This window comes from Lissotriton vulgaris, chromosome 12 (genome assembly GCF_964263255.1).
Source record: "Lissotriton vulgaris chromosome 12, aLisVul1.2, whole genome shotgun sequence".
NCBI lineage: Eukaryota > Metazoa > Chordata > Amphibia > Caudata > Salamandridae > Lissotriton > Lissotriton vulgaris.
Genome location: NC_141700.1, coordinates 343,714,795 through 343,742,386, shown reverse-complemented (window position 1 = coordinate 343,742,386; position 27,592 = coordinate 343,714,795). Strand labels below are relative to the sequence as shown.

At 46.2% G+C, this 27,592-nt stretch overlaps 1 protein-coding gene across 1 annotated transcript in view; it reads left to right on the top strand.

Moving 5' to 3' along the window:
• SHCBP1 (SHC binding and spindle associated 1) overlaps positions 1 to 27,592 on the top strand; it is a 286,230-nt gene that overhangs the window by 154,922 nt on the left and 103,716 nt on the right. The window contains exon 9 of the mRNA XM_086945110.1: positions 12,096 to 12,227. Within this exon, the coding sequence (XP_086801236.1) occupies positions 12,096 to 12,227 (132 nt within the window). The remainder of the gene's footprint in view (positions 1 to 12,095; positions 12,228 to 27,592) is intronic.

Below are 27,592 nucleotides of genomic sequence, written 5' to 3'. Positions count from 1 at the left end.
CATCGGGAGCCCCTCTAACCCGGAAGGACTATGATTTGTGCCATTGTGCAGAGGGGAGGGGCCCCCTCCGCAATAAACTGACATTGAAGCTAGGCCCTTGGAAATTCACGTTTGCGGCGAGCAGGTGCAGCCTACACATTTACACTATATTGGATTCTCGCAGCTTGCCGGGAATTGAAGAATCATATCTGTAATTTACCTTTATTGCTTTTGTGATTACATTATGTTAGGAGATGCATGCACCACTGCGCCGAGGAAACCGAGGTAACCGAGGTTTAACCAGAGCAGACTAGTAGGCATGCAAGCACACTCCTGTGTAGAGCCACTCGGCACTGAACGAGGTGCAGAGCGAAGTGAGGGTCACTGGGTTTTGGAAAAAAATCGAGGCAATGAACTGAGAGCTCGTAATTGAAGCTGTCATTGCAGCTGTAAGGTCAGCGAGAATTGAATCGATGTTGCCAGCGTTTACAGAGTACTTAAAATATAATGCATATGTTAATATTATGTACCTATTCACTTTTACCAGTCAATTCTTGCTTTGTCTTAGAATGTCTTGGGTCTATGCAGCATTTTGTTCGAGTTTTCCGTTTGCTCTTTGCTTTTATTTATCCCACGCATTACAGCTGCGTAGGCAGGTCCCTGTTAACTGTTTACCAAATAACCTCGAGCTCGCGATAAAGCTTGCAGTATAATGAATGCGCCAGGCCATATTTCATCTCGGGGCTCCTGCAGCTGTTCACAAACTGCTTAAGCTGCGTTCTTTATCTTTTGTCTTGTCAAAGACTTGATGGAAATGAGGCTGATAGTTCAATTTCCTGCTGTTCAGTGTCCTATTTCTTTCGTTTTCTTAGCTTCGCGCCTTTTTTTTCTACATACCTTGGCACCAAAAACATAACATTTCTTTACTCTTTTTTTTTTTTAGCTTTCTGCTTTTGTGAAATAAGCCACTACATAATAAGTATTTTTTTTCAAAACATGGTGTTTGTTATATCGACACAGAAAGCAGTCTAGGTACGCAAGGGTGTGAAGTCAAGTGATTTTTGTACCTTTCATCGACCAATCCTGTCCTTTCTGGCACTTGTATAATGAAAGGGTTTTTGAAGCTTCATTAACATACAGAGCAGGGACATATGACGGTCATTAGCAGTGCAAGCTTTATTTGCAAACAGACCCGTTAAAGTAAAGTGCGCCGCTGCACAGCTGTCACGGCGGCCCCTGTAAGTGGGCATTTTTTTTACAGCACAAAGGATGAGTGGCGAGGGGAACCGGGAATAAGACTATGAGAACTAGAGAAAAGAGAAGAGTAGAGGAGAGTGGGGGTGAGGGTGAGGAGGGGAGTGAGGTGAAATAGGGGGAGGAGGGGGGGCGGAATTGGGAGTGAGGCCTAGAGAGCAGGAGAAAAAGATGAACAGGGGGTGAGCGGGTAGCAAAGGGAGGTCGGGCAGGAGGTGCAGTGAAAGTGGATGAGACTAGAACGAGAGTGTGAGGGAGGAGAGGGGAAGGGGCGAGAGGGGTAATAAAGGAAGAAGAGAGTTGGATAGAGAACAGTGAGGCTGAGAGGGAGAAGGAGAGGAAGGTGAAGTAAAAGAAGGAAGCAAGGAAGGGTTGAAAAGGAGTGAGCAGTGGAGAAAGTGGAAGGCCAGAACAGAGCTGGAGAGCGGGAAGTAGAATGGGGATGAGAAAGCTTTAGTGTAAATGAGATGGAAGAAGGGGAATGAGTTGGAGTGGAATAAAAAGTGTGTGTGTGGGTGTTTTGTGTGTTCGTTCATCCGCCGCCCGCTGAAATCCAGTATTGAGAAAGACATCACTAAATACAAACATGACCCGAATTGAAATTTTCAAGCAGACGTGACGGCCATAAACTTAGTAATGGACGGGGACCCCTGTATCCTGATAAACTTCAGAGAGAGTCCCCACATAATAGATAGAGTTTGGGTGCCAAAATAGAACCTCGTAGGACACCACATATAAAAGGAGCAGACTTGGAGTGGTTTACATCCTTATTTACTGCTCATAAACGGTTAGAGAGGACAAATTCAAACCATTTTAGGACAGATCATTTAATTTCGAAACCTTGATTAAGCAGGGAGAGAGCATTGATTTATGATCGATGGTATTGAAGGCCATTGTGAGGTAAAGTAGGTATGTGTTACATCCCTCTAATGCAGAGGTCTTCAAACTTTTTGATGCCGAGACCCCCTTGTCAAACATTTTCAGGCGTAAGGACCCCCTTGTGAAGAAAATTTCTTGAACCTGGTACTCCTCATCATAGACAACTATCGACAACCATACACGCTCTCCAATTCCCTCAGCAAATTATTTTTACGGTGGGAAAAGAATATTCAACAGTGTTTAGCAAACCAAAGGTCAGTGACATGGGGTTATATTCAAAAGGTGTAACTAAAAACAAAGAGCCTTATTTATGAGGAATTGGCATAGGGCAGCGCCGCAAGTCTTCTTGCTGCCCTGCCCTATGCTGATGTGAAAGGGCAGGAAAGCACAGAATTTATTTATTAATTTTCTATTCATGTCCTTTCCCTTTGCACATAAATTGCTGCCTAGCACCAACATAGTCAGGATTGTTTTTGTCCAGGAAGGGGCGCCTTCCTTAAAAAAACAATCCTGAGAGGCGTTTTCCTCTTTTGATGTGAGCTACAGAATGCAGCTCACATGGAAAGGGGAAAAATGAAGAGAAATAAAAACATTTGTCTGTTTTGGAGGTTTCCCAGGTTTACCTGATTTTGTAAATATGGGGCAGCATCAAAATCCATGGGTGTTGCGAGGGAACCCCGCTAAGCCTATGGAACACTTCCTTGAAGCAGAGTAAGGCAACTCTGTGACTTGCGCTGCTATGTCTTAACCCATATGTATGAAGCCATGCAGGGTGACTTTGCACAGCCTCATAGGTATGGTTGAGATGCTTTCGCTGCCGGATCACCAAAAAAGTGGTGCTCTGGTGATGAAAACCTCTCATAAACAAGCCCCAAAATATTCTATACGTTTTTTAGGTCTTTTATTATGAGGTATCTACATATAAAATAATGGGCAGTTTAAATGAAAAATACATTTTAAAAATTGTTACTCAGTTGGAAATGCACTGTAGTACATTATGAAACTTCTATTCGTTAAGGCACTGCAGAGGTCTGTGTGTAACCAGAGAGCCACAGAATTAAATCTTGATTGGTGCAGTGGAGAATAGTGATGTGTATATTTAGTGCTACGAGGTCACAGCCTATGACAGAAAGCACTGTAAATATGTAAGTCATTACTTCATACTTGCATTACACACAGTGTAAGATAGTGCTGCAAAAGTGTAAATAGTTTTACAATAAAATGGTGCTTCCAAAATGTAGATTTTAGTAATACCAGAGCGCATGTAATCCAATTTTCTTTTTACATAACTGTCCCTTCAGCACATCTTTGGGGTACTAAGGGCTGTGTAAATGCAGTTAAAATTAAAAGCATGCACTTCGCATCCCTGGTGTTAACTCTTTGCACTACCACTCAAGAAAGTCTTTGTCATCACAAAGCTTGGAGTGATTTGATCAATTAAAGACAGGACCAGCTCCCAAGCACCCTTTACACTAGCAGATTAAGGGATCAGCACATTTGCATTTCACTCAGGCAAGCTGGCACTCTGGCACAAAAACTTTTCACAACACAAGAAACTTAACTGATGGAAGCTCAGCTGAGACCGATATAAAATTAGCCATCCCAGGACTGCTGTCTTTATCCAAAACAAAGCAAACGTTTTGGATTGCAGGCACAAGTGAAGCTGGGGAATGTGCACCCCCCCCCCCCCCTCCCCCATTCCCAGTCCTTCACGGTCCCCCTGGGGGTCGCGCCTCACAGATTGAAGACCTCTGCTCTAATGTATATTGTGAATGTAATGGAGAATATTCAGTGAGGCAGTTTTGATGCTGTGGCCAGCTCTGAAACCAGATTAACGAACCAAGAGAAGGTTACCTAAATTGACTGTTTCAGTGAGTTAAAGAGAAAGACATATTTGCAAAATCTTGCGTAACCAAAAAATGTCAGAGATAGGGTGGTAATTTTATGGGAGCTTGTGGTCCAGGTTGAGCTTTTTAGCAGAGGGGTGTTTTGGTCATGTTCAGATAAGTTCAGGAACAAATCTTTTCCTAGGGAAAGTATTGATAATCTTACAGCAGGCCTCTGCAAGAAAGAGAAGGTGTCCTTGATGTTGCCGGCTGGTATGAAAATGCTCTTATGTTCCAGGCTTCCCACAAGTAGCAGTTACATTTCCAATGAATTTTGTGCCAGGATCATCTGAAACCCAAGGGGCAGTACATTGAACAGTTTGACATCCAGTTAGGTATGACTAAAGGAACGACAATGAGCCCAATGTACAGTTGGTATGCACTTTGCACATGTTTTACAATGCAATCCCGAAACGGAGAGAGAGAGAACAGGAGACATCCAGATTCAGTTATTTACCCAAATTCCCAAACTGGTATTTTAATCTCCTATTTTATTTTTAAAGGTCAGCAGATTGGCCAGTAACCACATCTCCTTCCAACAAGTGGATCAGTAATGAAAATATTGATAAACGACGTGTTTAACAAATGGTCTTATTTAAATCATTGGGCAAATGGTTGAGTAATTCAGTTTGTAAGATTATAATTTATCATTTGTAATTGTCTGCCTCTGGGAGGTCGATTTATAATTTGTTAGCACTATTTCATTGGTGTGCAATTTCTATACATAGAGGCATGTTTGTGAAAGTGTTCTCCATCTTGTAACCTTGCACTACTGAATAGTGCACGTCCTTCTTTCATGCACATCGTAGGAGGAAGGGCTGGCTTAAATTAATCAACTTAGTGGATCTGGAAAATTTGTGTGAGCAGTACCCCTGCCCTCCAATATGTGGAGTAGTCAGGCTCCACGTGGTGTAGTCTGCGCCGGGAGTGACGTGTGCGTGTGACTACATAGGCTCCATCCCAGTGGGCTGGTGTCCGTTCTTTCTTTCCATGCCAGTTATCGCAGTTCTGTAGAAGAGCTACCCCCAGTCGTTTTTGAACTAGTCCATTTCCCGACTTTTTGTTGAGATTTTTTGTGAGACTTTGTCTTCTGGTGTGTCAACTAGGTCCATGAGAAATGCTGGTTTCAAGCTATGTGGCGCCTGTCAACAACAAATGCTACTGCCAGACCCACATTTAGTATGTGTTTGGTGACTGGAGCGCGACCATGATGTAGACCGGCACCTATTGCCACACCATGCACCCCAAGGCCTTGAAAGAGCAGTCCCTCAAGCTTGTCGCAGCTCGAAGTGTGACGTGGCAATGGTCTCCGTTGAGAAGAAGATTCTGAGATCGGCTGCAGAGTTACTCTAGGCGTTCATCATCACAGTTGTGGTGTTTAGGAAAATCGGCTAAGTCCCACACAAGGAAGAAGTCAAAGTGGTCTTTGACTTTCCCCGATCCGTTGAAGTCTTCTGACAAGACAAGGGATCATCCACATTCTAGGCCTTGCTCACCTTCAGAGCCTGTGGCTGGGTTGTCTACGTACCTTCCAAAATTTCCAGGAGCCGGAACAACCCCCTCCCAGCTACTTTACTTCTATGAGGCCATGCACCTCCTATTTGGACAGCCTGTCCCCAATGGAAGGCCTTCATCTTCGTGGGTTTGGGAGGGGCCCCTACTGGTCTTTCGCTGGTGGGTTTGCCCTCTGCACCAGCCCAGCCCATTGGATCCATTGATGGATCTGGAGCAGTGAGGTCATACCACCTCAACCTTCCCAGCTGCAATGCAGACACTCCCCAGCAGCTTCATCCCTGACACAGAGCCAAAGCTCCAAAGCGGGGTAGATTCCCCCAGATCAGAGCTGGTGCCTTATTCGTATTGCACTGGACCTGGTGATGACTGGGAGGGGCTACTGGACTCTTATGATTGCCAGTCATTAGATGACACTGAGGACACTACTTCGTAGGAGGATCTGGTGGATGCCAGTTGCCTAAACTTCTCCCAAGACGCTGGTTTGGTGTCTTTCCTCTACCTTGGCTACGGAGGGGGGTGCCTCATTTGCAATGGTGTTGAGAAGTGCGGCTGAGGTCCTGGACCTTCAACTGTCCTCTATGGCTGTCAAGATGAATGTCTTGACAAAGGTGCTTCAACCTGGAGTCACCCAATCTGAACCACTTCTTCCTTTTGAAACTCCACACAACCAACTCCCCGGGCAGAGAAATTTCACCATCTGTGGCCCTTCAGCACTAGCCTGGCTGAGAACCATTGGCTTTTTGGGGACTGTCCAGGCCTCGCTCATAATCATGCTCTTTGATGGTTGCAGTCTCTTTGGAGACCCGGCAAACTGTGCTAGATTACTTGAAGGAAAGCAAGGCTATGGCCAGGTCCTTGGGCCATGCCATGGCCCTACGGTGACCTTGCACTCCTATCGTGGCCACAGAAGGGGCTTCCAGCCTTGGCTCTACCTGCCAAGCCACCACGGCCAGGAGGCTGCAAGCCTTTGTTTGGCCAGGGACCAGGTATCCACAGACCTAATGGGTCAAGTAGCCAAAGGTCGAGCCATCCCACCATGCCCCTGGCAGCCACAGCCTCCAGGATGCTTTAGTTTACCCTCCGGCCATCATGGGCATCTGTGACTAAGGGAGGTCAGAGCTGGAAGAGGAGGGAACTGACGTAGACTGGTGGACTCAGACACCCCTCTCTCCCCCTCTTGTCTCCATACAGCCAGAGGAGTGGACCCCAGCACCCTTGCTTCCTCAACGAGAAGAATACGACGGTCCCTTTAATTGGGAAGGCCACGAGAATAAAGCCACGCCCCCCCACCCCCCTCACAGACGCGGCATTGCCAGGACCAATAAAGAGATGGGATTTCTCCTTTGTGGCGTGTGACTACACCAGAGAGGAGAATCCAGAAGCCAGAGAAGACGCCCGAGACGGAGGAAAGAATACCGCGAAAGAAGAGAACCAGAACCATGACGAGGGATTGCCAAGCGCCATGGGAGAGCCAGGAGGCCAATGACAACACCCTTCGTCCAGCCACGCACCAGGAGGCGGGTGGCTCGGCCAGATACGTGAGCGCTTCGTGGGCTGGGAGGAGGCAGAGCGCTGCTAAGTAGCCAGACACCCGCCAGCTGCTCTTGTCTTTGTAAAATACCCTTCCCCATGCACTCTCACCTCACGCTCCCATTTCTGAACGTCTATCGCCACCTTTTAGAAATGCTGCATGAGTGTTCTCCCTCACCCCCTTTCCCATTGAGAAAACCACTATCATAACAGAACTGACACCCGTCCTACTTTCTTTCTTTTACCGAGGTGGAACTGAATCAGATTCTGAGACCATGGAGCCAAGAAGAAGCTGATAACCTCTCTCCCCCCCATACCATCGGTGGCCATTGGGAGTACAACAAAGGACTAGGAGGAGGGAAACCCCCTTCCCACTTCTCTACATACGTTAACCTACGAACTGAACTAAAAGTGATAAAACTGGCTTCTTTCCGAAAACGTGTATTCGGAAAAATAAAGCCATCACTAATTAGAGCTGGAGTATGCATCCCTTATTCGGTACCGCAACAGCATCAAATTGGGAGGGGGAGGGGCAGGACAGGACAGGCCATCACCTGCACCACAGGAGGTTGATAACATCAGACGGCTGAGTTCTTCTGATTGTCCAAAGGGGCTATTCCCTCCCCTTTGTGACTACCCCTACACTCATGCCACCTACTTGCGACACAATGACGTGGCCCACATATTCGTACTCTGTCAGGAAGTGGAAGCTCTCTTGATTAATGGAGCCATAGAAAGGGTGCCAGTATCAGAAGTAGGTCGCGGTTGTTATACCCGCTACCTTCTGGTGCCCCAAAAAAATTTAGGTAGTTGTTCTATCCTAGACCTGCGCCTGCTCAGTTTCTCCCTGAAAAAGGAGAAATTAAAAATGCTGATGCTTGTTCAAGTCCTGTCTGCCCTGGACCCAGGATACTGGCAGGTATGGTAGCATTAGATTTTCAGGGCGCGTGCCCCCACATCCCCGCCCTGCCTTCCTACAGGTATTACCTGCGCTTCACGGTGGACCGCGCATACTTTAATTTTGCACTGCTCCCCTGTGCCCTTACCAGCACCCTTCGGGTGTTCACCAAGGTGATGGCAGTGGTAGCGTCTCCTCTGCAGACATCAGGGATGACAGTCCGCCCCCCCCCCCCCCATATTGACAAATGGCTTTTGAAGGTGGGCTCGCCTCAAGCAGTCATCTTCCACCTCCAGACAGTGGCGTTCCTCCCACACTAGTTTGGGTTCACTATAAACATGCCGAAGTCACACCTGACTCCCTCTCCGACTCTCCCTTTCATCAGAGATGTGTCTGGACAAAGTACAGTTTCAGACGTATCTTCCCGACCGGCGCGCCCAGGTTATTTTGGCTATGATACAGATGTGTCCGCCTCTATCCTAGTTTTTGATGAGACTGACTCTGTGGATGCTGGGCCGCATGGCCTCCTGCATCCTGCTTGTGATACATGCTCGTTGGCATATGCGAGGTCTGCAGTGGTACCTGAAGTTCCAGTGGACACAGCATCAGGAGAATCTCTGCGACTTAATTCAGATTTTAAAGGAAAACGCAAAAGATCTGCATTAGTTGCTGACTAACAGCGATTGAGTCACCAGCAGACCCCTTCCCCTTCCCCAAACAAATCTAACTGTAGTGACGGAAGCTTCACTCCTGGGCTGGGCGGCCATCTTGGAGAGGTGGAGATCAGAGGACTCTGGTCTCTGGCTGAATCCAGGCTCCACATCAACCTGTTGGAGCTTTGGGCGATTTAATTGCCATTGAAAGCCTTCCTACCCTCTATCAAATAGAGGCTAGTGAGGTGTTCATGAACAACAATGTCATGTGGTACTGCAACAAACAAGGCGGGGTGTGGTCATGGACCCTTTTTCAAGAGGCCTTGCATCTCTGGACATGGCTGGAATGTCGGGGCATTTTCCTGGTGGTTAAACACCAGGTTGACTTACTGAATGCCAGGGTGGACTAACTCTGCTGTAGAGGCCTAGCGGGTTACGGATGGCCGTCTCCATTCGGACATGACGCACGGTTTCTTCCTAGAGTGAGATGAGCCTTGGATTGATCTGTTCACCCCTGCTGAGAACGCGCAATGTCAGCAGTTCTGAGCACTGGAGTATTCAAGGCAGCTCTTCCGCGGAGAGGCTTTGCCTCCTGCATGTTTTTCTGCCAATACCACTCCTGCCCATAGTTCTCAAGAAGATTAGGAACGACCGGGCTCAAGTTCTTCTTGTGGCTTTGGATTGGGCATGGAGAGTCTGGTACCACGAGCTGTTGAGCATTACCATCAGTCCTCCAATCAGGCTGCCTCTTGAGGAGGATCTTCTGTCGCACAGCAGGGGAGGGTTCTGCACCCAAAACTGTCAACACTCCACCTTCATGTGTGGAGATTGAACGGTTATAGTTGGCGGTATTTGGCCTTCCGCCCAAGTCTGTAATGTTATTTTGGCAGCTAAGCATCTCTCACTAAAATAGTATACATCTGCCATTGGGGCAAGTTTGTGGGAAGGTGTTCAGAAAAACAGATTGACCATTTTTCTGTTCCTCTTTCTCAGGTAATGTTGTTTATTCTTACCCTGGCCCAGCAGGGTTCTGCATTGCACACATTGAAGAGTTACTTGTCAGTCATATCATCATTTCTGCGGTTGTCAATTCAGCCTTCTCTTTTCAAGTCCCTGATTTGTAAATAGGTTTCAGAAAAGTCTTCAAAATATGTTCCTTCCAGTCCCCTTCATTATGCCTCAGTGGGATCTCAACCTGGTTCTTACCTTCCTGATTTGCGTTCCCTTCTAGCCCCTCCATAATTGTCCAATTAGACTGCTTAGTGTTAAGACAGACCGTCTTGTGGTAATAACATCTGCCAGGGCCACTAGCAATTTGCAGCTGCAATCAGCGCACTCTCCTTATGTAACATTTTACTGGGACAAGCTGATCCTTTGGACTTGAGCATCCTCTTACCGAGGGTGGTGACGCTGTTCCATGTAGGCCATTCTTTGATCCTGTCTACCTTTGACGCTCAACCTCATCCCTTGTGGAAGAGGAGCATCTCCACCTGCTGGACCCAAAAAGAGTTCTGTTGTTCTACCATGACTGCAGAAAAGAGTTCCGTGTGGACGATTAATTCTTCATGGGGTAAATCTGTGCCCAGAAAGGGAAGGTAATGCAGAAACAGACTATCTCATGATGGATTGTGCTCTGCATCAAAATCTGGTACGCACCGGCCTAGAAGCAACCCATGAGGGCTTCTGTGCTTAATCCACCAGCGCCAAGGTTGCGACTACTACGCTAGCGTGCGAAGTTCCGATCCTGGACATCTGCCAGGCTGCAACATGTGCATCTCTGCACACGTTGACCAAGCACTACTGCCTGGACACTCTGGTCCGTCAGTATGGGCACTTAGCCCGTTCGGTCCTGCAGGACTTCCTAGTGTGAATTTGTTTTGCAGACCCACCTCCGCGAGGTGTTGCTTGGGTATCTATTGTAAGGTAAAGAATCTATGTCTGGAAGACTCTATCAGATGAACAATTTACTTACCTTCAGTAAGGCCTTATCTGGTAGAGACTCTTATCTGGCTGCAGACCAACCCACCCATCCTCTCCGCTCTGCAAACTGATTTCAGATTGAGTTGTGCCCTTTTAAGTGCCCTAGATCCACACATCAGTGGTCCGCGTGCTTTGGGGCTCTGCGTTTTTGGCGTGGAATGTAGCAAAAAGAACTGATGTCAGAGCGCTGTTAAGGCACAGCACATGTCACTTCTGGCGCTGACGCCACCACATGAAGCCGACTGACATCGCCTACCAGCACGCAGGGGTACTGCTCACGAAATCTTCCAGATCCAGTCTGGCGCCGGGGGTATATTCTAATGTAAGGAATCTGCAGCTAGATAGTCTCTACCAGATAAGGCATTACCGAAGGTTCGTGGCATGTTCTTCTGCCCCTCTTCCACCCTACCAGTCACAGATCTACTACTTTATTGTTGAGGTTCGACAAGTTTTTTTAAAGAAATAAGTGAGATAAGGCATTTAAACCAGTAACCCTCTGAGCAGACAGCTGGGGCTGGATATGAGAGAGAAGGCACAACCAAGAAACATTGCAGTCGCTCATTTAACAAGCAGTGGTAAAGCCAAATGGTTTCACATACCTATGCTCAGCGATCAATGCAATGAGCTTTGCCAGTACAAAGGCTACTTTGTTAAAACTATAGAAAGCAATGAAAACATCACTTTATATATTTTCAATATGGCTGCCACATTACGTGATGCAATGTGCATTGTGTCCTCATATGCGACACAGAGACCATTAATTCCGGGCCCATCATGATTTTAGATTAGGGCTCTTCTCTAGCCCTGATGAATGCTGATGACTATGTATCTTTTTTGTTAAGAAATGTCTATACTGTTTTGCTGTGGCTCATTGAATAATTATGTCCTGTGGGACCCTTCTGTCTATTTAATCTTGTCTTGTATCCCACTATCAACTAATAAAAATAGAATGCTGTTAATTCATAAACATTTTACTCACTTGGCCCAATCTAATCATTTCACATACTCCTTCAAAAACAAATCAACCAGCAGTTGTCTTTGTGATCTACGAATACACAATTAAAAAGATCTGGAGCACGATCCAATGATGAAGCATGGCACTTTTGTGGGTGATGGTTGGGTCGTCCAGAAAAACGATTAGCCTCTGTAATATAAATCGTATACTTTTGCTGCTTTAGACAAGTTATCTTCATCAAAATGGCATTTTTTTGTGAGTTATTTGACCTGAAAGGTGGTATGATAGATCTTCTAATTCCTCTTATTCCTTATTTTGTATGGTGATAAGAGTTCAGCTCTATAGGAGAGACAAACGCTGAATAGGGAGGAAAGCCAGCAACGAAAAGGAACCTGAGATTGACAGGAACGTTAACTAATCAGGAGTATAGGTTGAATCTGTGGAGTATTGTTTACAGCTGTTTGAAGCGGTCTGTAGGAGGACTGCAAAAAGAAAAAAAATGTGTCGTCCAAACTGATGAAATGAAATAACTTCTTCACTAAATGCCGGTCTTTTATTTTCCGTAGGGTATGGTCTGCCAGATGACATTGTGATTGAGAAATTGGGCAAAGGGGATAATTTTGTGGATTGTACAGGTGCAAATATCAAAATCTCGAATATGAAGTTCGTACAGCATGACGCAGTGGAAGGTATCCTAAGTAAGTATCGCAAACAATGGTGAAGGGCCAAGGTTTGGATATCGTAAGATTTCAAAGTTATTGCTCTTAATTTAATCTGACTTTTTTCATCTTCCTGGCCCTTCCTTACTTGAAGACTTCCAGTGACAAAAAACGGTAGGATTTTTTTGAGGTTTCAATAAAGGTCATTAAAATAGCATCACTGGAATTGTCATCCTGTCTTCTTTGACAAACCTGCTTTAGAAACGTGAGTAACAATGACTATATTACATCTAGATCTCTTCAACAAAACTTGACCCACTCACCTGTCTTGCCATCCGACACATTAAGCAAGAAATTACAGCTGGTGTTGTAATTCAGTGGATTAACATTCCTACTGCAAAAAAGTGTCGGCGCACTTAGTTCAAGTGTGCTGATCCAACATCTCAGAGAATGCAACGAATGAGAAGCCATATATCATGAGCCGCATGGTAAACCTACTATCTGCCTCTCCTACTTCTCATCTCTCTTCCACGTCCTCTCTATCACCATGAGCATCCTTCTTCCCTGAAACAGCAACCTCATACTGCAGGGAATCATTTTGCAAGCAAGTTGACATAAGGCTGACCAATGACAAGGTGAGTTTTAGCAGCTATCCATACTATGTATAATTTAAACTGGATTGAGAATGTGGGTCAGAGCCCTACTAACGTGGCAGTGGAAATGAATGGCTCCCATCTGGGTCCATATACTACTGCAGCACAAAATAAGTTTTTGAACTCTGGTTTCTACAAATTGATTATTTACTCCCTGGGCTTACGTGAAATACATCAAAATAAAATCAGCAGACTTCTCAACATAATTGTATTGTCCAGTGTGTACACTGACATTAAAAGAAGCTACACTTAAAACAACTTAAATTGCAGTGTATAACATTTTTCATTCTTAGAAAAATGCTACTGTCTGTTGCAGCATCTAATAAAAAGCAGTGGCAAAGCCTGTAGGTCTGGATCTTGCCGGCAGCCTTTGGCAATTCTGGTTTCATTCTGTTGTGGTTTTTGCAAAACCTTATTGGGATAGCTGATGGGCACTCGCCAGTCAAAAAAAATAAAAATTGTCTAAAACAAAAAATGGGTTTGGTTTGCAGAAAGTGCACATTACCATAGTAACCCCTGGTTCCTAAGGGAACTACTTTGTGTGTGGATGTGCTCCTTGCGAAAGGGCAGCATTCCATAACTCAGTGACGTCAGACAATGAATTAAGAGGGCCTACCAACTGCACCGTGTTGCATTCTGGAGTGGCTGGAAGAAAAAAGTGAATGACACAAGATCAAACTGATGTATAAAGTATGCATGTGTATGTATATGTGTTTGTATGTGTATATGTATGTATGTGTATATGTACGTATATATTTTGTTTCTCTTTGGCATGCGGATCGCTCTAACTCACACATTCGGATTAGTACCCTAATGGCTTGCTATCTTAAAGTTGTGCTCTTCTATATCTTAAGCGCTTATTTCACTTCAATTGAATCTGTGTTTCAAACTTGCTGCAATCCCTCCATTGGCTCCCTATACGGAAGAGGATAATGTTCAAGGCCTTGACATTAGCCCACAAAGCACTGCATGCCACAGGTGCAAAATACCTTAAGAAGAGGCTAGAATTCTATCGGCCGACTCGATCTTTAAGATCGGAGTCTCTAGCTCTTGCTGTAGTTCCCCGTATAAAGAGGGCACGTCTGGGAGGGCGATCTTTCAGATTCCTGGCCCCTCAGTTATGGAACTCCCCTACCATTGTCTTTACGTTCCACATCCAATCTGTTAGCCTTCAGGAAGGGTCTGAAGACCTGGTTATTCGCTAGGTAGTGTTCTGTTTCCTTTTCCTTTGTCTTCTTGTTTGCTGTTATGTTCTTCTTTAGTATCTTTTCTGGGTCTGGAGCACAAAGCGCCGGTACACTCCTTTGGAGTAGCCGTTGCGCTATATAAGACCCATTAATAACATAACATAACATAACATATTTTATACTCTTCCCTTCACTATGTGAATTTGAAAGTGTTCCTGTTTTGTAGTGTCTTGAAAAAACGGTGTTGTCTGATCTGGATTTTTAATTGTGATCTTTATATATGTTGTATTGTAATTTTTTCTTTGTATGTTGTATTATACACTATGTTTTTACAGCCCTGATGAAGTACATAGGCAGTGGGTGAAACGCGTTTGCTGTTTCTATGCTACATTTGTGAAAAATAAAGAATACTTGGCACACAATATGAATATAATGGTCTAACTTACTGTGGAAACTAATCATATATATATATATATATATATATATATATATATATATATATATATATATATATATATATATATATATATATATATATATATATATATATATATATATATATATATATATATATATATATATATATATATATATATATATATATATATATATATATATATATATATATATATATATATATATATATATATATATATATATATATCAAACATGTAGGATTCCCTGAGCACAAAAGTACATGTATCTGTGAATGTTTACAGATAATATCTGTTCAAAGAATCAGTGTCCATATCTATTCATCCAAAGTATGAAGAGGTCCTTATTTTTTATTTTCACAGTCCAAAATTGTTCATGAAGACTTGTGGGTACAGCAGTACAGTCTTGAAACAGAACAGCCACTACGCCAACACGTGTTTCGTCAGGGAAATCTACCCAATGACTTCTTCAGGGCCTAGAATATGTTCTCACTCATGGTATCGTGTAATCAGGCTCATATCAAGGACATTAATCATATAATTCTCTCATTTATTAAGTCTTTCAACTTCCCAAATAGTCTCCTTTCTTCCTTAATACGTAAGTATTAGTGAATAAAACCAGGCAATATCAGCCTGCATTCTGTGGAACTGTCATAGATATCTCGGGTTCCCCGCATCTACCATGCATCCGATCCTTGTCCAATACGGCGTGACTATATATATATATATATATATATATATATATATATATATATATATATATATAATTACCTACTGGCGATAGCCAGTAGGTATATATAGTTAGGATTTTTTCTCTATGGAACTTTTGAAAATTCTATGCCTAATAACTTTGGCGTTTGTGGACGGAATTGGCTGAAATTTTCAGGAAAATGGCACATTTTGTTTCTGAGCAGCTCCTGGAAATTTGGGGGGGGTTCGTCAAGGGGGGGCTGAGAAAAAAGGGGGGTCCCAAAACACGTTTTTCCCATGTTAATTTCCATAGGGCGGTTGGCCTCACTTTTAGCCCGAACGGCTGAATGGATTTCCACGAAACTTGGCAAAATTGTAGGGACTGTTAGCCCGATGTGCCTTTGCTAGGTCTCAATATATGTGCTTCAGTGGATTTTGAGAAATTAACGTTTAAAACAAGATATATATCTGTAACAGCGCTCCGGGCAGCGCTCCGGTTCGCGAACTTTTCGCGTATCGGAACTTTGCGAAGCGAAGCTGATTGGCTCTCCGGTGTCTGTCAACATTCTAAACAGTCCGGAGCGGCCGCCATCTTGTCTCTCGGTAGGATCGAGAGACAAGAGGAGGCCAAAACAAAGGGGGAAATGAAGGAAAGGGGGCAAGGTAGACCCCTTCTGACCCCCTAGGATTGATGAGGGGGATATTATAGAGCCACGCCGGGCCCCAAAAAAAACAAAAAAATTCCGATTTTTTTTTTTGCCGTAGAGACGCGTCTTGGTTCGCGAACCGGGCAGCTAACCGGGCAGCTAACCAGGAAGCTAACCGGCAGTGTAACCCCCCAAAAAAAAAAAAAAAAATCCGATTTTTTTCGCCGTAGAGACGCGTCTTGGTACGCGAACCGGGCAGCTAACCGGGCAGCTAACCGGGAAGCTAACCGGCAGTGTAACCCCAAAAAAAAAAAAAAAAAAAAAATCCGATTTTTTTCGCCGTAGAGACGCGTCTTGGTACGCGAACCGGGCAGCTAACCGGGCAGCTAACCGGGAAGCTAACCGGCAGTGTAACGGGAGTCTGAGGAGTAGCTGATTGGCTGTCAATATTGTAAACAGTCCGGAGCGGCCGCCATCTTGTCTCTCGGTAGGATCGAGAGACAAGAGGAGGCCAAAACAAAGGGGGAAATGAAGGAAAGAGGGCAAGGTAGACTCCTTCTGACCCCCTAGGATTGATGAGGGGGATATTATAAAGCCACGCGGGGCCAAAAAAAAAACAAAAAAAAATCCGATTTTTTCGCCGTAGAGACGCGTCTTGGTACGCGAACTGGGCAGCTAACCGGGCAGCTAACCGGGAAGCTAACCAGCAGTGTAACGGGAGTCTGAGGAGAAGCTGATTGGCTGTTATCATTGTAAACAGTCTGGAGCGGCCGCCATCTTGTCTCTCTGTGGGATCGAGAGACAAGAGGTGGAAAAAAAAAGGTGTAAATGAATGAAAGGGGTAAGGCAGACCCCTCCTGAACCCCTAGGATTGATGAGGGGGCTATTAAAGTTCCCTGGGGGGTGAAAAAAAAAAAATTGCGATTTTTCGCGGTAAAGGTGCTTCCTGGTACGTTAACCAGGCAGCTAACCGGCAGCGTAACGGGAGTCCGACATATTGTGTTTTTTGAACGTTTGTGATATGTGCACGTGTGGATTTTGTCTAATTAAGGTTAAAAAAATATATATATATCTTTAAGCGTGTTCTGGCGCGCTTACGTTTTGGGTTTGGTTTGCGCTGCAGAGACGATACGTCACGGTTATGCGATGCATCATGAGGCGTCTCACGGGCTACGTGATATGTCACTTAATAAAGAATATATTTTACAGCTATAGATATTAGCTTTTAAAAAACCAATGAAATTCACAGAAAAAACCATAGGTTATAGACCATATATAGTTAGGAATTTGCATTTACAAAACCTTGAAAATTCACTGAAAAAACCATAGGTTATAGACCATATATAGTTAGGGATTAGCATTTAAAAAACCTTATTTTATTTGCACAAAACCATTGAAATTCCATATATAGTTAGTTGCACTAACTATATATCGCGGACCCGCAATCCACTGCTAATGATGTCACATATTACATCATTCATGACATGGTCAGTGACATCACTGATGACATCACTGATGACATCTCAAATGACATCACTGATGACATCACTGATGACAACACCCAGTGACTGTATGTTTCTGTAAAGTTAAAATATGTCTTACATATTGAAGAATGAGTGGATGTATAAGTGTCTGGATGAAGGATTTAGTAGGTGCATGACTGACTGTATGAGAGAATGATTAAATGTGTCTCACTGAGTGCATGGGTTAGTGATTAAAGTGTCTTAATTTGGCAATCATTATTTATGTTCTTCTGTAAACTGCTGCATGTTTAAATCAGTAGCTATATCAGTAACTATATGGGTTATTGAATGGTTGCCCAAGTATTTGTATGGGAGACTGAGTATGTGTGTGGGTGGCTGGGAGGTGTATAACTCTGTGCATAGATGTGTGAGCAGTTGATTCCCTAGGTGTATGGGTTCAAAAGTGCATGTAGAAACAGCTGTATGGACAGTTGACTGTGTGCATGAGTATATTGGTGAGTGAATGGATATCTCAGTTCTACATGTCAAAGTAAGTACATATGTAAAACACACTCCATGTGAGAGTTGACATATATAAATAACTGAACATAAGAGCCAGTGAATGTGAGAGTGGCTGTATGAATCATTGTGAACTTGTATCAAGGATTGTATACGAGAGTAAATATGTGTTAGTATATGTTTGAATAAGTAAGGTGTGTATAACTGTATAGTTAAGGAAATGGAGATGTGATTGATTCTTTGCATGACTGACTAGGTGTGTGAGTAACTCCATGGATGTGTGACAGTCTGTGAATGCCTGTTTACACTGAGTGTATCTAAGGTTATATTAGAGTCTGAAGATGTATTATCACATAAATGATATCATCAGTGATGTAATCAGTAATGTCAAATGAGATGTCAGTGATGTCATCAGTGATGTCATTTGAGATGTCATCAGTGATGTCATCAGTGATGTCATTTGAGATGTCATCAGTGATGTCATCAGTGATGTCACTGACCATGTCATGAATGATGTAATATGTGACATCATTAGCAGTGGATTGCGGGTCCGCGATATATAGTTAGTGCAACTAACTATATATGGAATTTCAATGGTTTTGTGCAAATAAAATAAGGTTTTTTAAATGCTAATCCCTAACTATATATGGTCTATAACCTATGGTTTTTTCAGTGAATATATATATATATATATATATATATATTTCCAAGGTTTTCTTCAGAGACGAGTCCGCACTCCCAGGCAAGGTAGGTAACAAGCTTTATTTGTAAAGGCAAGCAGCTTCTCATCCCGTTTCATGTGTCCTTTAGCCTTACGCGTTTCGGGGAATTCTTTCCCCTTCCTCTGAGGCTAGCATGAGCAGCTTTAGTTTCCAGATGACTGCCATGTCCCCTGCATGCTGTTTATATTCACAATTGGCCTCCGATGTGCCATTTCGCTACGTCAGCATTGTCTCGCTCCATCAGCATTCCCATTGCACACTGGGACTTGCAGTGAATTACATCTATTTTTACCCTCCGGTGGGTTAAATTGCTCATGACGTTTTCAGGACAAATTCAAGCAGCCCTCCAGTGAGCCTCCGAATGAGACCCTGCTTGCTGTTCAAAGAACCCTGCCACGCTTGAAGCAAACCTTGGATATATATATATATATTCACTGAAAAAACCATAGGTTATAGACCATATATAGTTAGGAATTAGCATTTACAAAACCTTGAAAATTCACTGAAAAAACCATGGGTTATAGACCATATATAGTTAGGAATTAGCATTTACAAAACCTTATTTTACTCACACAAAACCATTGAAATTTCATATATAGTTAGTTGCACTAACTATATATCGCGCACCCGCAATCCACTGCTGATCATGTCACATATTACATCATTCATGACATGATCAGTGACATCACTGATGACATCACTGATGACATCACTGATGACAACATCCAGTGACTGTATGTTTCTGAAAAGTCAAAATATGTCTTACATATTGAAGAATGAGTGGATGTATAAGTGTCTGGATGAAGGATTTAGTAGGTGCATGACTGACTGTATGAGTGAGTGATTAAATGTGTCTCACTGAGTGCATGGGTTAGTGACTAAACTGTCTTAATTTGTGCATCATTATGTCTGTTGTTCTGTAAACTGCTGCATGTGTTGATCAGTAGCTTTATGATTAGGTATATGGGTTATTGATTGGTTGCCCAAGTATTTGTATGGGAGACTGAGTGTGTGTGTGGGTGGCTGGGAGGTGTATGGGTTCAAAAGTGCATGTGGAAACAGCTGTATGGGCGGTTGACTGTGTGCATGAGTGTATTGGTGAGTGAATGGATAATCTCAGTGCTACATGTCAAAGTAAGTACATATGTAAAACACAGTACATGTGAGAGTTGACATATATAAATAACTGTGCATAAGAGCCAGTGAATTTGTGAGTGGCTGTATGGATCATTGTGAACTTGTATCAGGGATTGTATAAGAGAGTAAATATGTGTTAGTATATGTTTGAATAAGTAAGGTGTGTATAACTGTATAGTTGAGGAAATGGAAGTGTGATTGATTCTTTGCATGACTGACTAGGTGTGTGAGTAACTCCATGGATGAGTGACGGTCTGTGAGTGTCTATTTACTCTGAGTGTATCTAAGATTCTCCAGTATTACATCTTTCATAGATTCACATGCTTGTATCTTCCCCGTCGTCATGGTGGGAGTCTCACGGTAACAGAATGACCAAGCAGTATCATAGAGAAGAAAACTGCATAGAAAAAAATCCCCATAGGGGCTGTATTATTTCAAAATCCAAATCCAAAAATTCTTTATTTCGGCCGCAATGGGCCATAAAAGATACAGTAAAATACAGTACATAAATACACAGTAAAATGGAATGCATATGTTACAGAAGTAATTACATATAAAAGGCTAGAGGATCTGCATGGGGTAAGGAACACAATGGCCAATTCAGGGGGACATTTTCTTCCTTATTAACCAAGCTGCCATTAGGAATTTTGACACCGCAAAGACGATATGTCCCAGGGTATTGGTTTTCATAACCCTGTATGCTTGTAGGTATTCACGAAAACCCAGGTTCCGACACAGCGGGGCAATCCAACGCTTCCTGGGATTCCGGTATGCGTGGCAAACAAACATTATGTGCAGGTCATCTTCGTTCTTGGTTTTACAACAAGGACAGAGTTTGTCACCCCCGGTGCTCCATTTGTGAGTAAATACTTTAGTGGGGAGTGTGCCAAACCTCCATTGCAGGAACAATTTCCTCGCCAACAGAGGAAAGATAAAATCCATAAAAGGTTCAAAGAGGTAAGAATTTTTGGACTCCATAAAACGACTCGTAAGGGTGCCGGTGCTATGAGCATTATCCATGTCAGCCAAATTTTTGTTTTTGTACAGCTGGGCAAGAGTTTTGCGTGTGATCCTTTGACAACCCTGAACTGGATCATCCCAGAGGTCTGGCAAATTCAAACTGGACAATTCTGATTTAATAAAAGCCAGCCAGGGGATTTTGTTACTGCCATTCAACCTCAGTACATGGATAAGGTCCTGCCTATAATGATGCAGTTCCTCAGTGGACCATATCCGATGCCAGAACTTCACGGGTTTGGATAAAAGATCTTCAGCGATGGAGTGTAGGCCCAAATCCAATCTTAGGGGGAGCAGTGGCGTTCCCTGCGGGAGAGCAAGCAGGCGTCTCAAAAATGTATTTTCCACCGCTAACAATGCCTTCCCTGCTTTGAAACCCCACAGCTCGCTGCCATACATGGCTGCTGCCTTCGCTTGAGTTCTATAGGTTTCGAGAGCCGGGCTTACAGGCTTAAAGGTGGATTTATTTGCCACCTTCAGGAGTGCGCCCGCTAGCTGGGATAGCTTCAACCTTGATCTCGCTATCTGGCAGTCCCAGGCCAGGTTTTCTTGTAGTGTTACCCCCAGATAGACAAAGGTCGAGACCCTCTCAAGGCTAACTTCCCCCAGTTTTGGGTTGGGTCTGGTTCTGGCTGGGGGATTAAGGATCATAAACTTAGTCTTTTCTGTGTTGACCTCCAACCCGTGTTGCCGACAGAAAAGGCCAAAACCATTTACAATCCTCTGGATCCCCATGGGGGATTTGGAAAGCAGGAGGGTATCATCAGCAAACATGATTGCCGGAACCCTCCTGCCTGCCAAAACCGGGGCATCATTGTCCTCGACAGTGTCAAGATGTTGAATGACACTGTTAATGAACAGGCAGAAAAGGGTTGGCGCCAGTACACAGCCCTGTCTGACTCCTCTAAGGACAGGGAATTTGCCCGAAAGCTTACCATCCCTCCCACACCTTACTTGGGCATAGTTGTTCTCGTGAAGCCTGATGATAGTACTAAGAAGGTGTGGGGGCACTCCTAGCTGATGCAAAACCTCCCAAAGTTTCCCTCTAGGGACTAGGTCGAAGGCTGACCTCAGATCCACGAAGACCATGTACAGTCTTCCACCCTCTATGGTGACAGTCTTCCAATATAGGAGAAGAAGGCGGAAGATCTGATCCATGGTCGACGTGTTCTTTCTGAAGCCAGCCTGAAGGGGGGTCATGATGTCATTTTCCTCCACCCAGTCCAAGAGGTGATTAAGGATGAGGCGCGCAAAAAGCTTCTGGGGGACATCTATTAGGCTAATGGGCCTGTAGTTGGCGGGGAGCAGAGTAGATCCCTTCTTATGGATCGGAACAATCTCTGCCCCCAGCCACGACCCGGGGATTGACATACCTCCTATGATGGCATTAAAAAGAACAAGGAGGTATGGGCCCCAGATGTCCAGGTGGTGCCTAAACAAATCCCCAGGTAGCCTGTCTAGACCCGGCGCCTTCCCCGGTGGTAGTTGCTTCAGGGCTGCCTCCACTTCCCCCAGGGATAATTCCAATTCACGGTCCTGCATGCCAGAAGGCGCATCCAGAGCTGTGACAGGACAAGGATTGGTTTCTTTATAGAGTTCCCCAAAATGGGCCTCCCAGACCTCGGGGGCAATATTGGGTTCTACTGCGTTCTTAAGTTCCCCTGTGCCATTGTTAACAAGAGCCCAGAATTTACGGGAGTCCCTAACTTTTAGGGCATCACAAAGATCATGCCAGTGGTTCCAGTCCCACTCGGTCCTGGCAGACGCCATCACTGTTTTATAGTGTTTCCTATGGGCACGCACCTCGGCCTTGTTTGACCCCTCTTTTATTGCAGCAATGAGCTCAGACTTTGCTGCCCTACAAGAGGAGGTATACCAGGTGGGAACATGGGTCTTTTTCTTTCTATTTGGCACCAGCGGGTGGAATACCTCAGCCAAATCTCTTACAAGACCCTGGTGGATGTCACCCAGTTTCTCATTATATTCCGGGGTTCTTGGTGCGTTTAGCAGTGCATCCACCTCCATAAACCTTGGGATTGCCAACCCGTATAATTTGCTAATGGCCTCTTCTGAGCTCACCAGTTTTCCCCACTTAACCCGTCGCCTGCTGGTTGTGAGAACCAAATCCCCCTCCTCTCCCCCTAAGTTTTCTACCACTTTTCCCGCTGCATGGGGAGGCCACTGGATATTTAAGCACAGGGCGTTATGATCGCTATCCGACCTGTTTATTACCCTAAAATCGTGGACTTTAGGCCAGAGTGAGATATCCACCATGATGTAATCTAGCCTCGACTCATGACCCCTCCTATTAAAGGTACACACTGAGGGAGTATCGGAGATGGTGCGCCCATTACAAGCCCTCAGTGCGTAGTTCAGGGTAAGGGACATAAGTTGTATTACAAGGGGGGACCAGGCTTTAGGATATGGGGAGGACGAAGGTGGAACTCCCCAATAATCGTCTTCAGCCGTGAGGGCACCCTCCGACATGCCCTCCAGGGGTTCAAAGTGGCAGTTGAAGTCTCCTCCAAGCACCACCTTGAGGTCTCCCGGCAGCTGCCCCAGGAAGGAGGAGAGGTCGTTTAGGGTGGGGGATTCGTCAGGCGCGGCAACCGGTCGAGAGTAGACATTCACAATGGCCCATGATGGTTTACCAGGCCATGTGAGCCGAACACACTGGATGTCCTGCGAGGACGTAAGTACCTGTTCCGCCTGACATCCAGTGTGACTCGCAATCCAGATCGCCAGCCCGCCCGACGGCCTCCCCCTCCCACCCCATTTGGCAGGAATCTCAAATACGTCAAACCCATTCCTGGTTACAGTGTCCCGTGCCCAAGTTTCTTGAAGGAGGAGGATGTCGCTACTGGCCAGTAAATGGTCCCACTCCGGTGTGCCTTCCTTGTTTGCAATACCCGCTACATTCCAAGAAACAATTCTCAGTCCCTGATCTGTGGGTAGAGCGCCTTGACCATCAGTGGGGGATTGCATATGGTCGGTAGGTGGGTGAGTTCCTGGCACGATGGTAGGTGGGCCAGCCAGCTCGACCCCCCCGGGTTGCAGGATGTGGCCAGTCCCGGCGTTGTGAGAAGTCCCCTGTAAGCCCAAACTATCACCGCTGTTAGGTGGTCGATCACTAGCGTTAACCTGCGGGGCGTATTCTATTGCGGGGGCTGCAGTCATTCCCACCCGACTTTGCTCTTTGCCTTTAGCATTGACCAGGGAGCCAGGTTCAGCTACAGGGGTTCTGCTCTCTCCCACCCCCCTGAGAACCTCATGTACCATCTTTCCCGAGCCAGACGAGGTGTCACTGATTTGTAGTCAGTCGACCTGGTCTAGGCAGGAGAATCTGTTGTAATGTATGAAATTTACCTGGGCATGCGAAGGGTGGTGCCTTGGTCTGTAGCGTGAGCCATCCACAGCATAGCCCACCCTAGTCCACCCCTTCTCCCCCCTTGCCTCTGTGCTGCTTGCATTTGGGTAGAAGTAGGAGAGGGGGACTAGTTCTATGTTGGACTTGTCAGGCCTAGCAAGCCAGTTAGAAATATAGTTGGCTACGTGGGGGCTTTTAAAACTTATGATGATACAATCCCCAGCCTTGTTCTTTGGGGTGTAACCAATCCAGGGGATCCTCCTAGCCATCAGGACCTCGCCTTTCAGGTTAGGGGGCAGCGGTCTGTTGATGCTAAGCCAGCTTATCACCTTGTTGCGTAACGAGTCTTGGGGCTCCCTCATATCACCAGTTAGCTCAGGAACTCCCACCATGATTACCGTATAAGGGACCGCTTCTGGGGGCAGGTTGACCACCCTACGCCTATCACATTGGGGAGCAGGACCATCAGTAGTGCCATTTGTATGGATCACGGCTCCCCCAGTCTGTGGGGCTGGAAGTTGCTTTGATCTCCTTGGGGCCGGAACAGGGGGCCTGGGAGCCGAGGGCAACAAAGGGGGCGCCTGAGGAACAGGCGCCCCGACCGTGCCCAGTAGTACCACATTAGCCCCCTGTGACGGTGTACCGGACCGCAGGCTATTCACCAGGGAGGCCCGGGGGACTGGAGTGGGGTTGGTCATAATTCTATCTGTCCCGGGGCTTTTCCTTAGGTGACTGCTTTCCAGGGCCTTCAATCTGGACTCTATGGCGTCCAGTTTAGCTGCAATGGGAGTTAACAAATTCCTCATAATGTCAGAGAGTGTGTTGACTAATGAGTCAGTGCTGGTAGAAGTTGAAGTTGCCCCACCAAAAATGAAAGGACCCGTGTGCAAGGGTAGGGAAGCAGGAGCTGGAGAGCCCGTGCGAATCGGCCTGGACCCTGATAGGTTGAGGTCAGGAGAGGCAGAAATGTCTATGCTGTCAGTCTGATTTAGCTCTACTATGTCCACTTTGGCCCTCTTTGCCTTCTTTGCTTTCCTAACCCTTTTCCTTTTGGGGGGGTGCTGTGCTATGCTACCTGCATCATCTATGGGCAAGTCGGCCTGACCTGCATCTTGTAGGACTGTTCCTCTGCTTTCCGGGATGGTAGTGTGATCAGAGATCCCAGATAGCCGGGAGGAGTTCCTGTCCCTCTGCGTCAGGGGAGTTCTTAACTGCTGAAGGACCGACTCAATCGTCTGATCAATGCTGTCCATTAGTGACATGTGGGTGACATCCAGTGTGAGCGGTGTACTCGCCTCTGTAGAAAAGGTATCTCCCTGATCCAGAAACACACTTTCCGGGCCCATCTCGAGGTGGGCCTCAGGGATTGACGAGCATTTACTAGCTAGGTTGCTCGTCTTTGGGAAAAATTTGTCCAGAGTGCTTGTACCTTGTTGGGCAGACTTGCTTCGTGAGGTTCTGGTCGCCATGATGGAATATGTAGGGAGAGGTGAAGAAGACCCGAGGCGTCAGAGGGGTGGCCCGGTCCGGTCTCTGCCGGCCTCTAACGGCCTAGAACGGCCCGCTCTTTGCCCGGTCTTCGCCCCGGTGGCCGCCCCGCGCGCGTCCCGCGATGCGCGTGAGCTGGGTCACCTATATATGGCAGGGGGGCGTGGCACTGGGAGGGGGCGCGGCGCGGCGGGAAGAGGAACCAGCTGGCGATGACCACTGGAATGCTGGTCCTCGCAGTCCCGCACGCCTGCGCCTCTCACCTCCGCTGCGGCCGGTCTTCCAAAGATGCTGCTGATACCCCAAGCGTTAGCTCCCAGCCAGGAAAGTGGCGAGCAATCCGAAGGTCAGAGTTTCTCCACTTCTCCACTTCGAGCGGCACCCGCGGAGCGGGGGCCGCGAGGAGTTTTAAGGAATTACAGGCGAGGGGCGCGGCACTGGGAGGGGGCGCGGCGCGGCGGGAAGAGGAACCAGCTGGCGATGACCACTGGAATGCTGGTCCTCGCAGTCCCGCACGCCTGCGCCTCTCACCTCCGCTGCGGCCGGTCTTCCAAAGATGCTGCTGATACCCCAAGCGTTAGCTCCCAGCCAGGAAAGTGGCGAGCAATCCGAAGGTCAGAGTTTCTCCACTTCTCCACTTCGAGCGGCTCCCGCGGAGCGGGGGCCGCGAGGAGTTTTAAGGAATTACAGGCGAGGGGCGCGGCACTGGGAGGGGGCGCGGCGCGGCGGGAAGAGGAACCAGCTGGCGATGACCACTGGAATGCTGGTCCTCGCAGTCCCGCACGCCTGCGCCTCTCACCTCCGCTGCGGCCGGTCTTCCAAAGATGCTGCTGATACCCCAAGCGTTAGCTCCCAGCCAGGAAAGTGGCGAGCAATCCGAAGGTCAGAGTTTCTCCACTTCTCCACTTCGAGCGGCACCAGACCAGACCATTTATTTGTTTGGTCCAAAAGCCAGCCAATCAGCATTGCTGCCCTGCCCTCACTCTCCCCAGCAGAAGCTTCCTGCCTCTGATTTCCAACCGCCTTCGTGTGAGAAAGGAGTCTTCCTGAGCTCTGCTCAGTTTTTCTGTTCCTGAGTGAACTTTTGACCCTTTGGAATATTGTTTCCTGTCTGCTGGATTAAGGTATTGTGTGTACCTATTTTTCTCATTATGGCTGAAAGCTCTAAAAAGAGGCTGTTCAGGCCTTGCAGATCCTGTGGGAAGGCCAGACTTTTCTCTGAGGACCCACATGAGGACTGCCTTTACTGTCTCTATCCAAAACATGTGGTGAAAGACTGTAGACTCTGTAGAAAATTTTCTGACAAAACTAAAAGAGACAGAGAGGCTAGATTGCTGTTATGGCTTCAGAAGAAGAAGGCCACATCAGGCTCAGATTCTGAGGAGGAATCTTATCATTCAACTCCCAAGAAAAGAAAGGCTTCTGTTTCTGTGGAGAGAGTAGAGTCTAAAAGGAGTAAATCTAAGGAGAAATCAACCTCATCTCTTCCTATTACTCCTCTGGAAACGCAGTCAAGTCTCAAAGGGCCTGGGTCTGCACCTTCGACCAGCTCCCTAGCTTCTGCTCCAAAATCTGTGGTGAAAACTTCAGCTCCGTCGACGACTTCACCGTCGACGACGACGGCTTCATCGACGATAGGATCTAAAGCTACGTCGACGGCTACGACGTCGACGACAACAACATCGACGAGTAAAATTTCACTGTCGACGAAAAGACAGTCGACGACGATGACTCCGTCGACGACAGGTTCGACGTCGAGGATGTCGACGAAGGTCCCGTCGACGAAGGTCCCGTCGACGAAGGTCCCGTCGACGAAGGTCCCGTCGACGAAGGTCCCGTCGACGAAGGTCCCGTCGACGATGGTCCCGTCGACGATGGTCCCGTCGACGATGGTTCCGTCGACGATGGTTCCGTCGACGATGGTTCCGTCGACGACACCGTCGACGAAAATCGTGCTAACATCTGCAAAAGCAATCAAATAACCGCAGTCGAAGACCATGATCTCGATCCGGTCTTTTCAGTCGACCAGGGGTTCGGCTACTATCAGTAAATCTGCAGAGTTCACCTCATGGACAAAGAT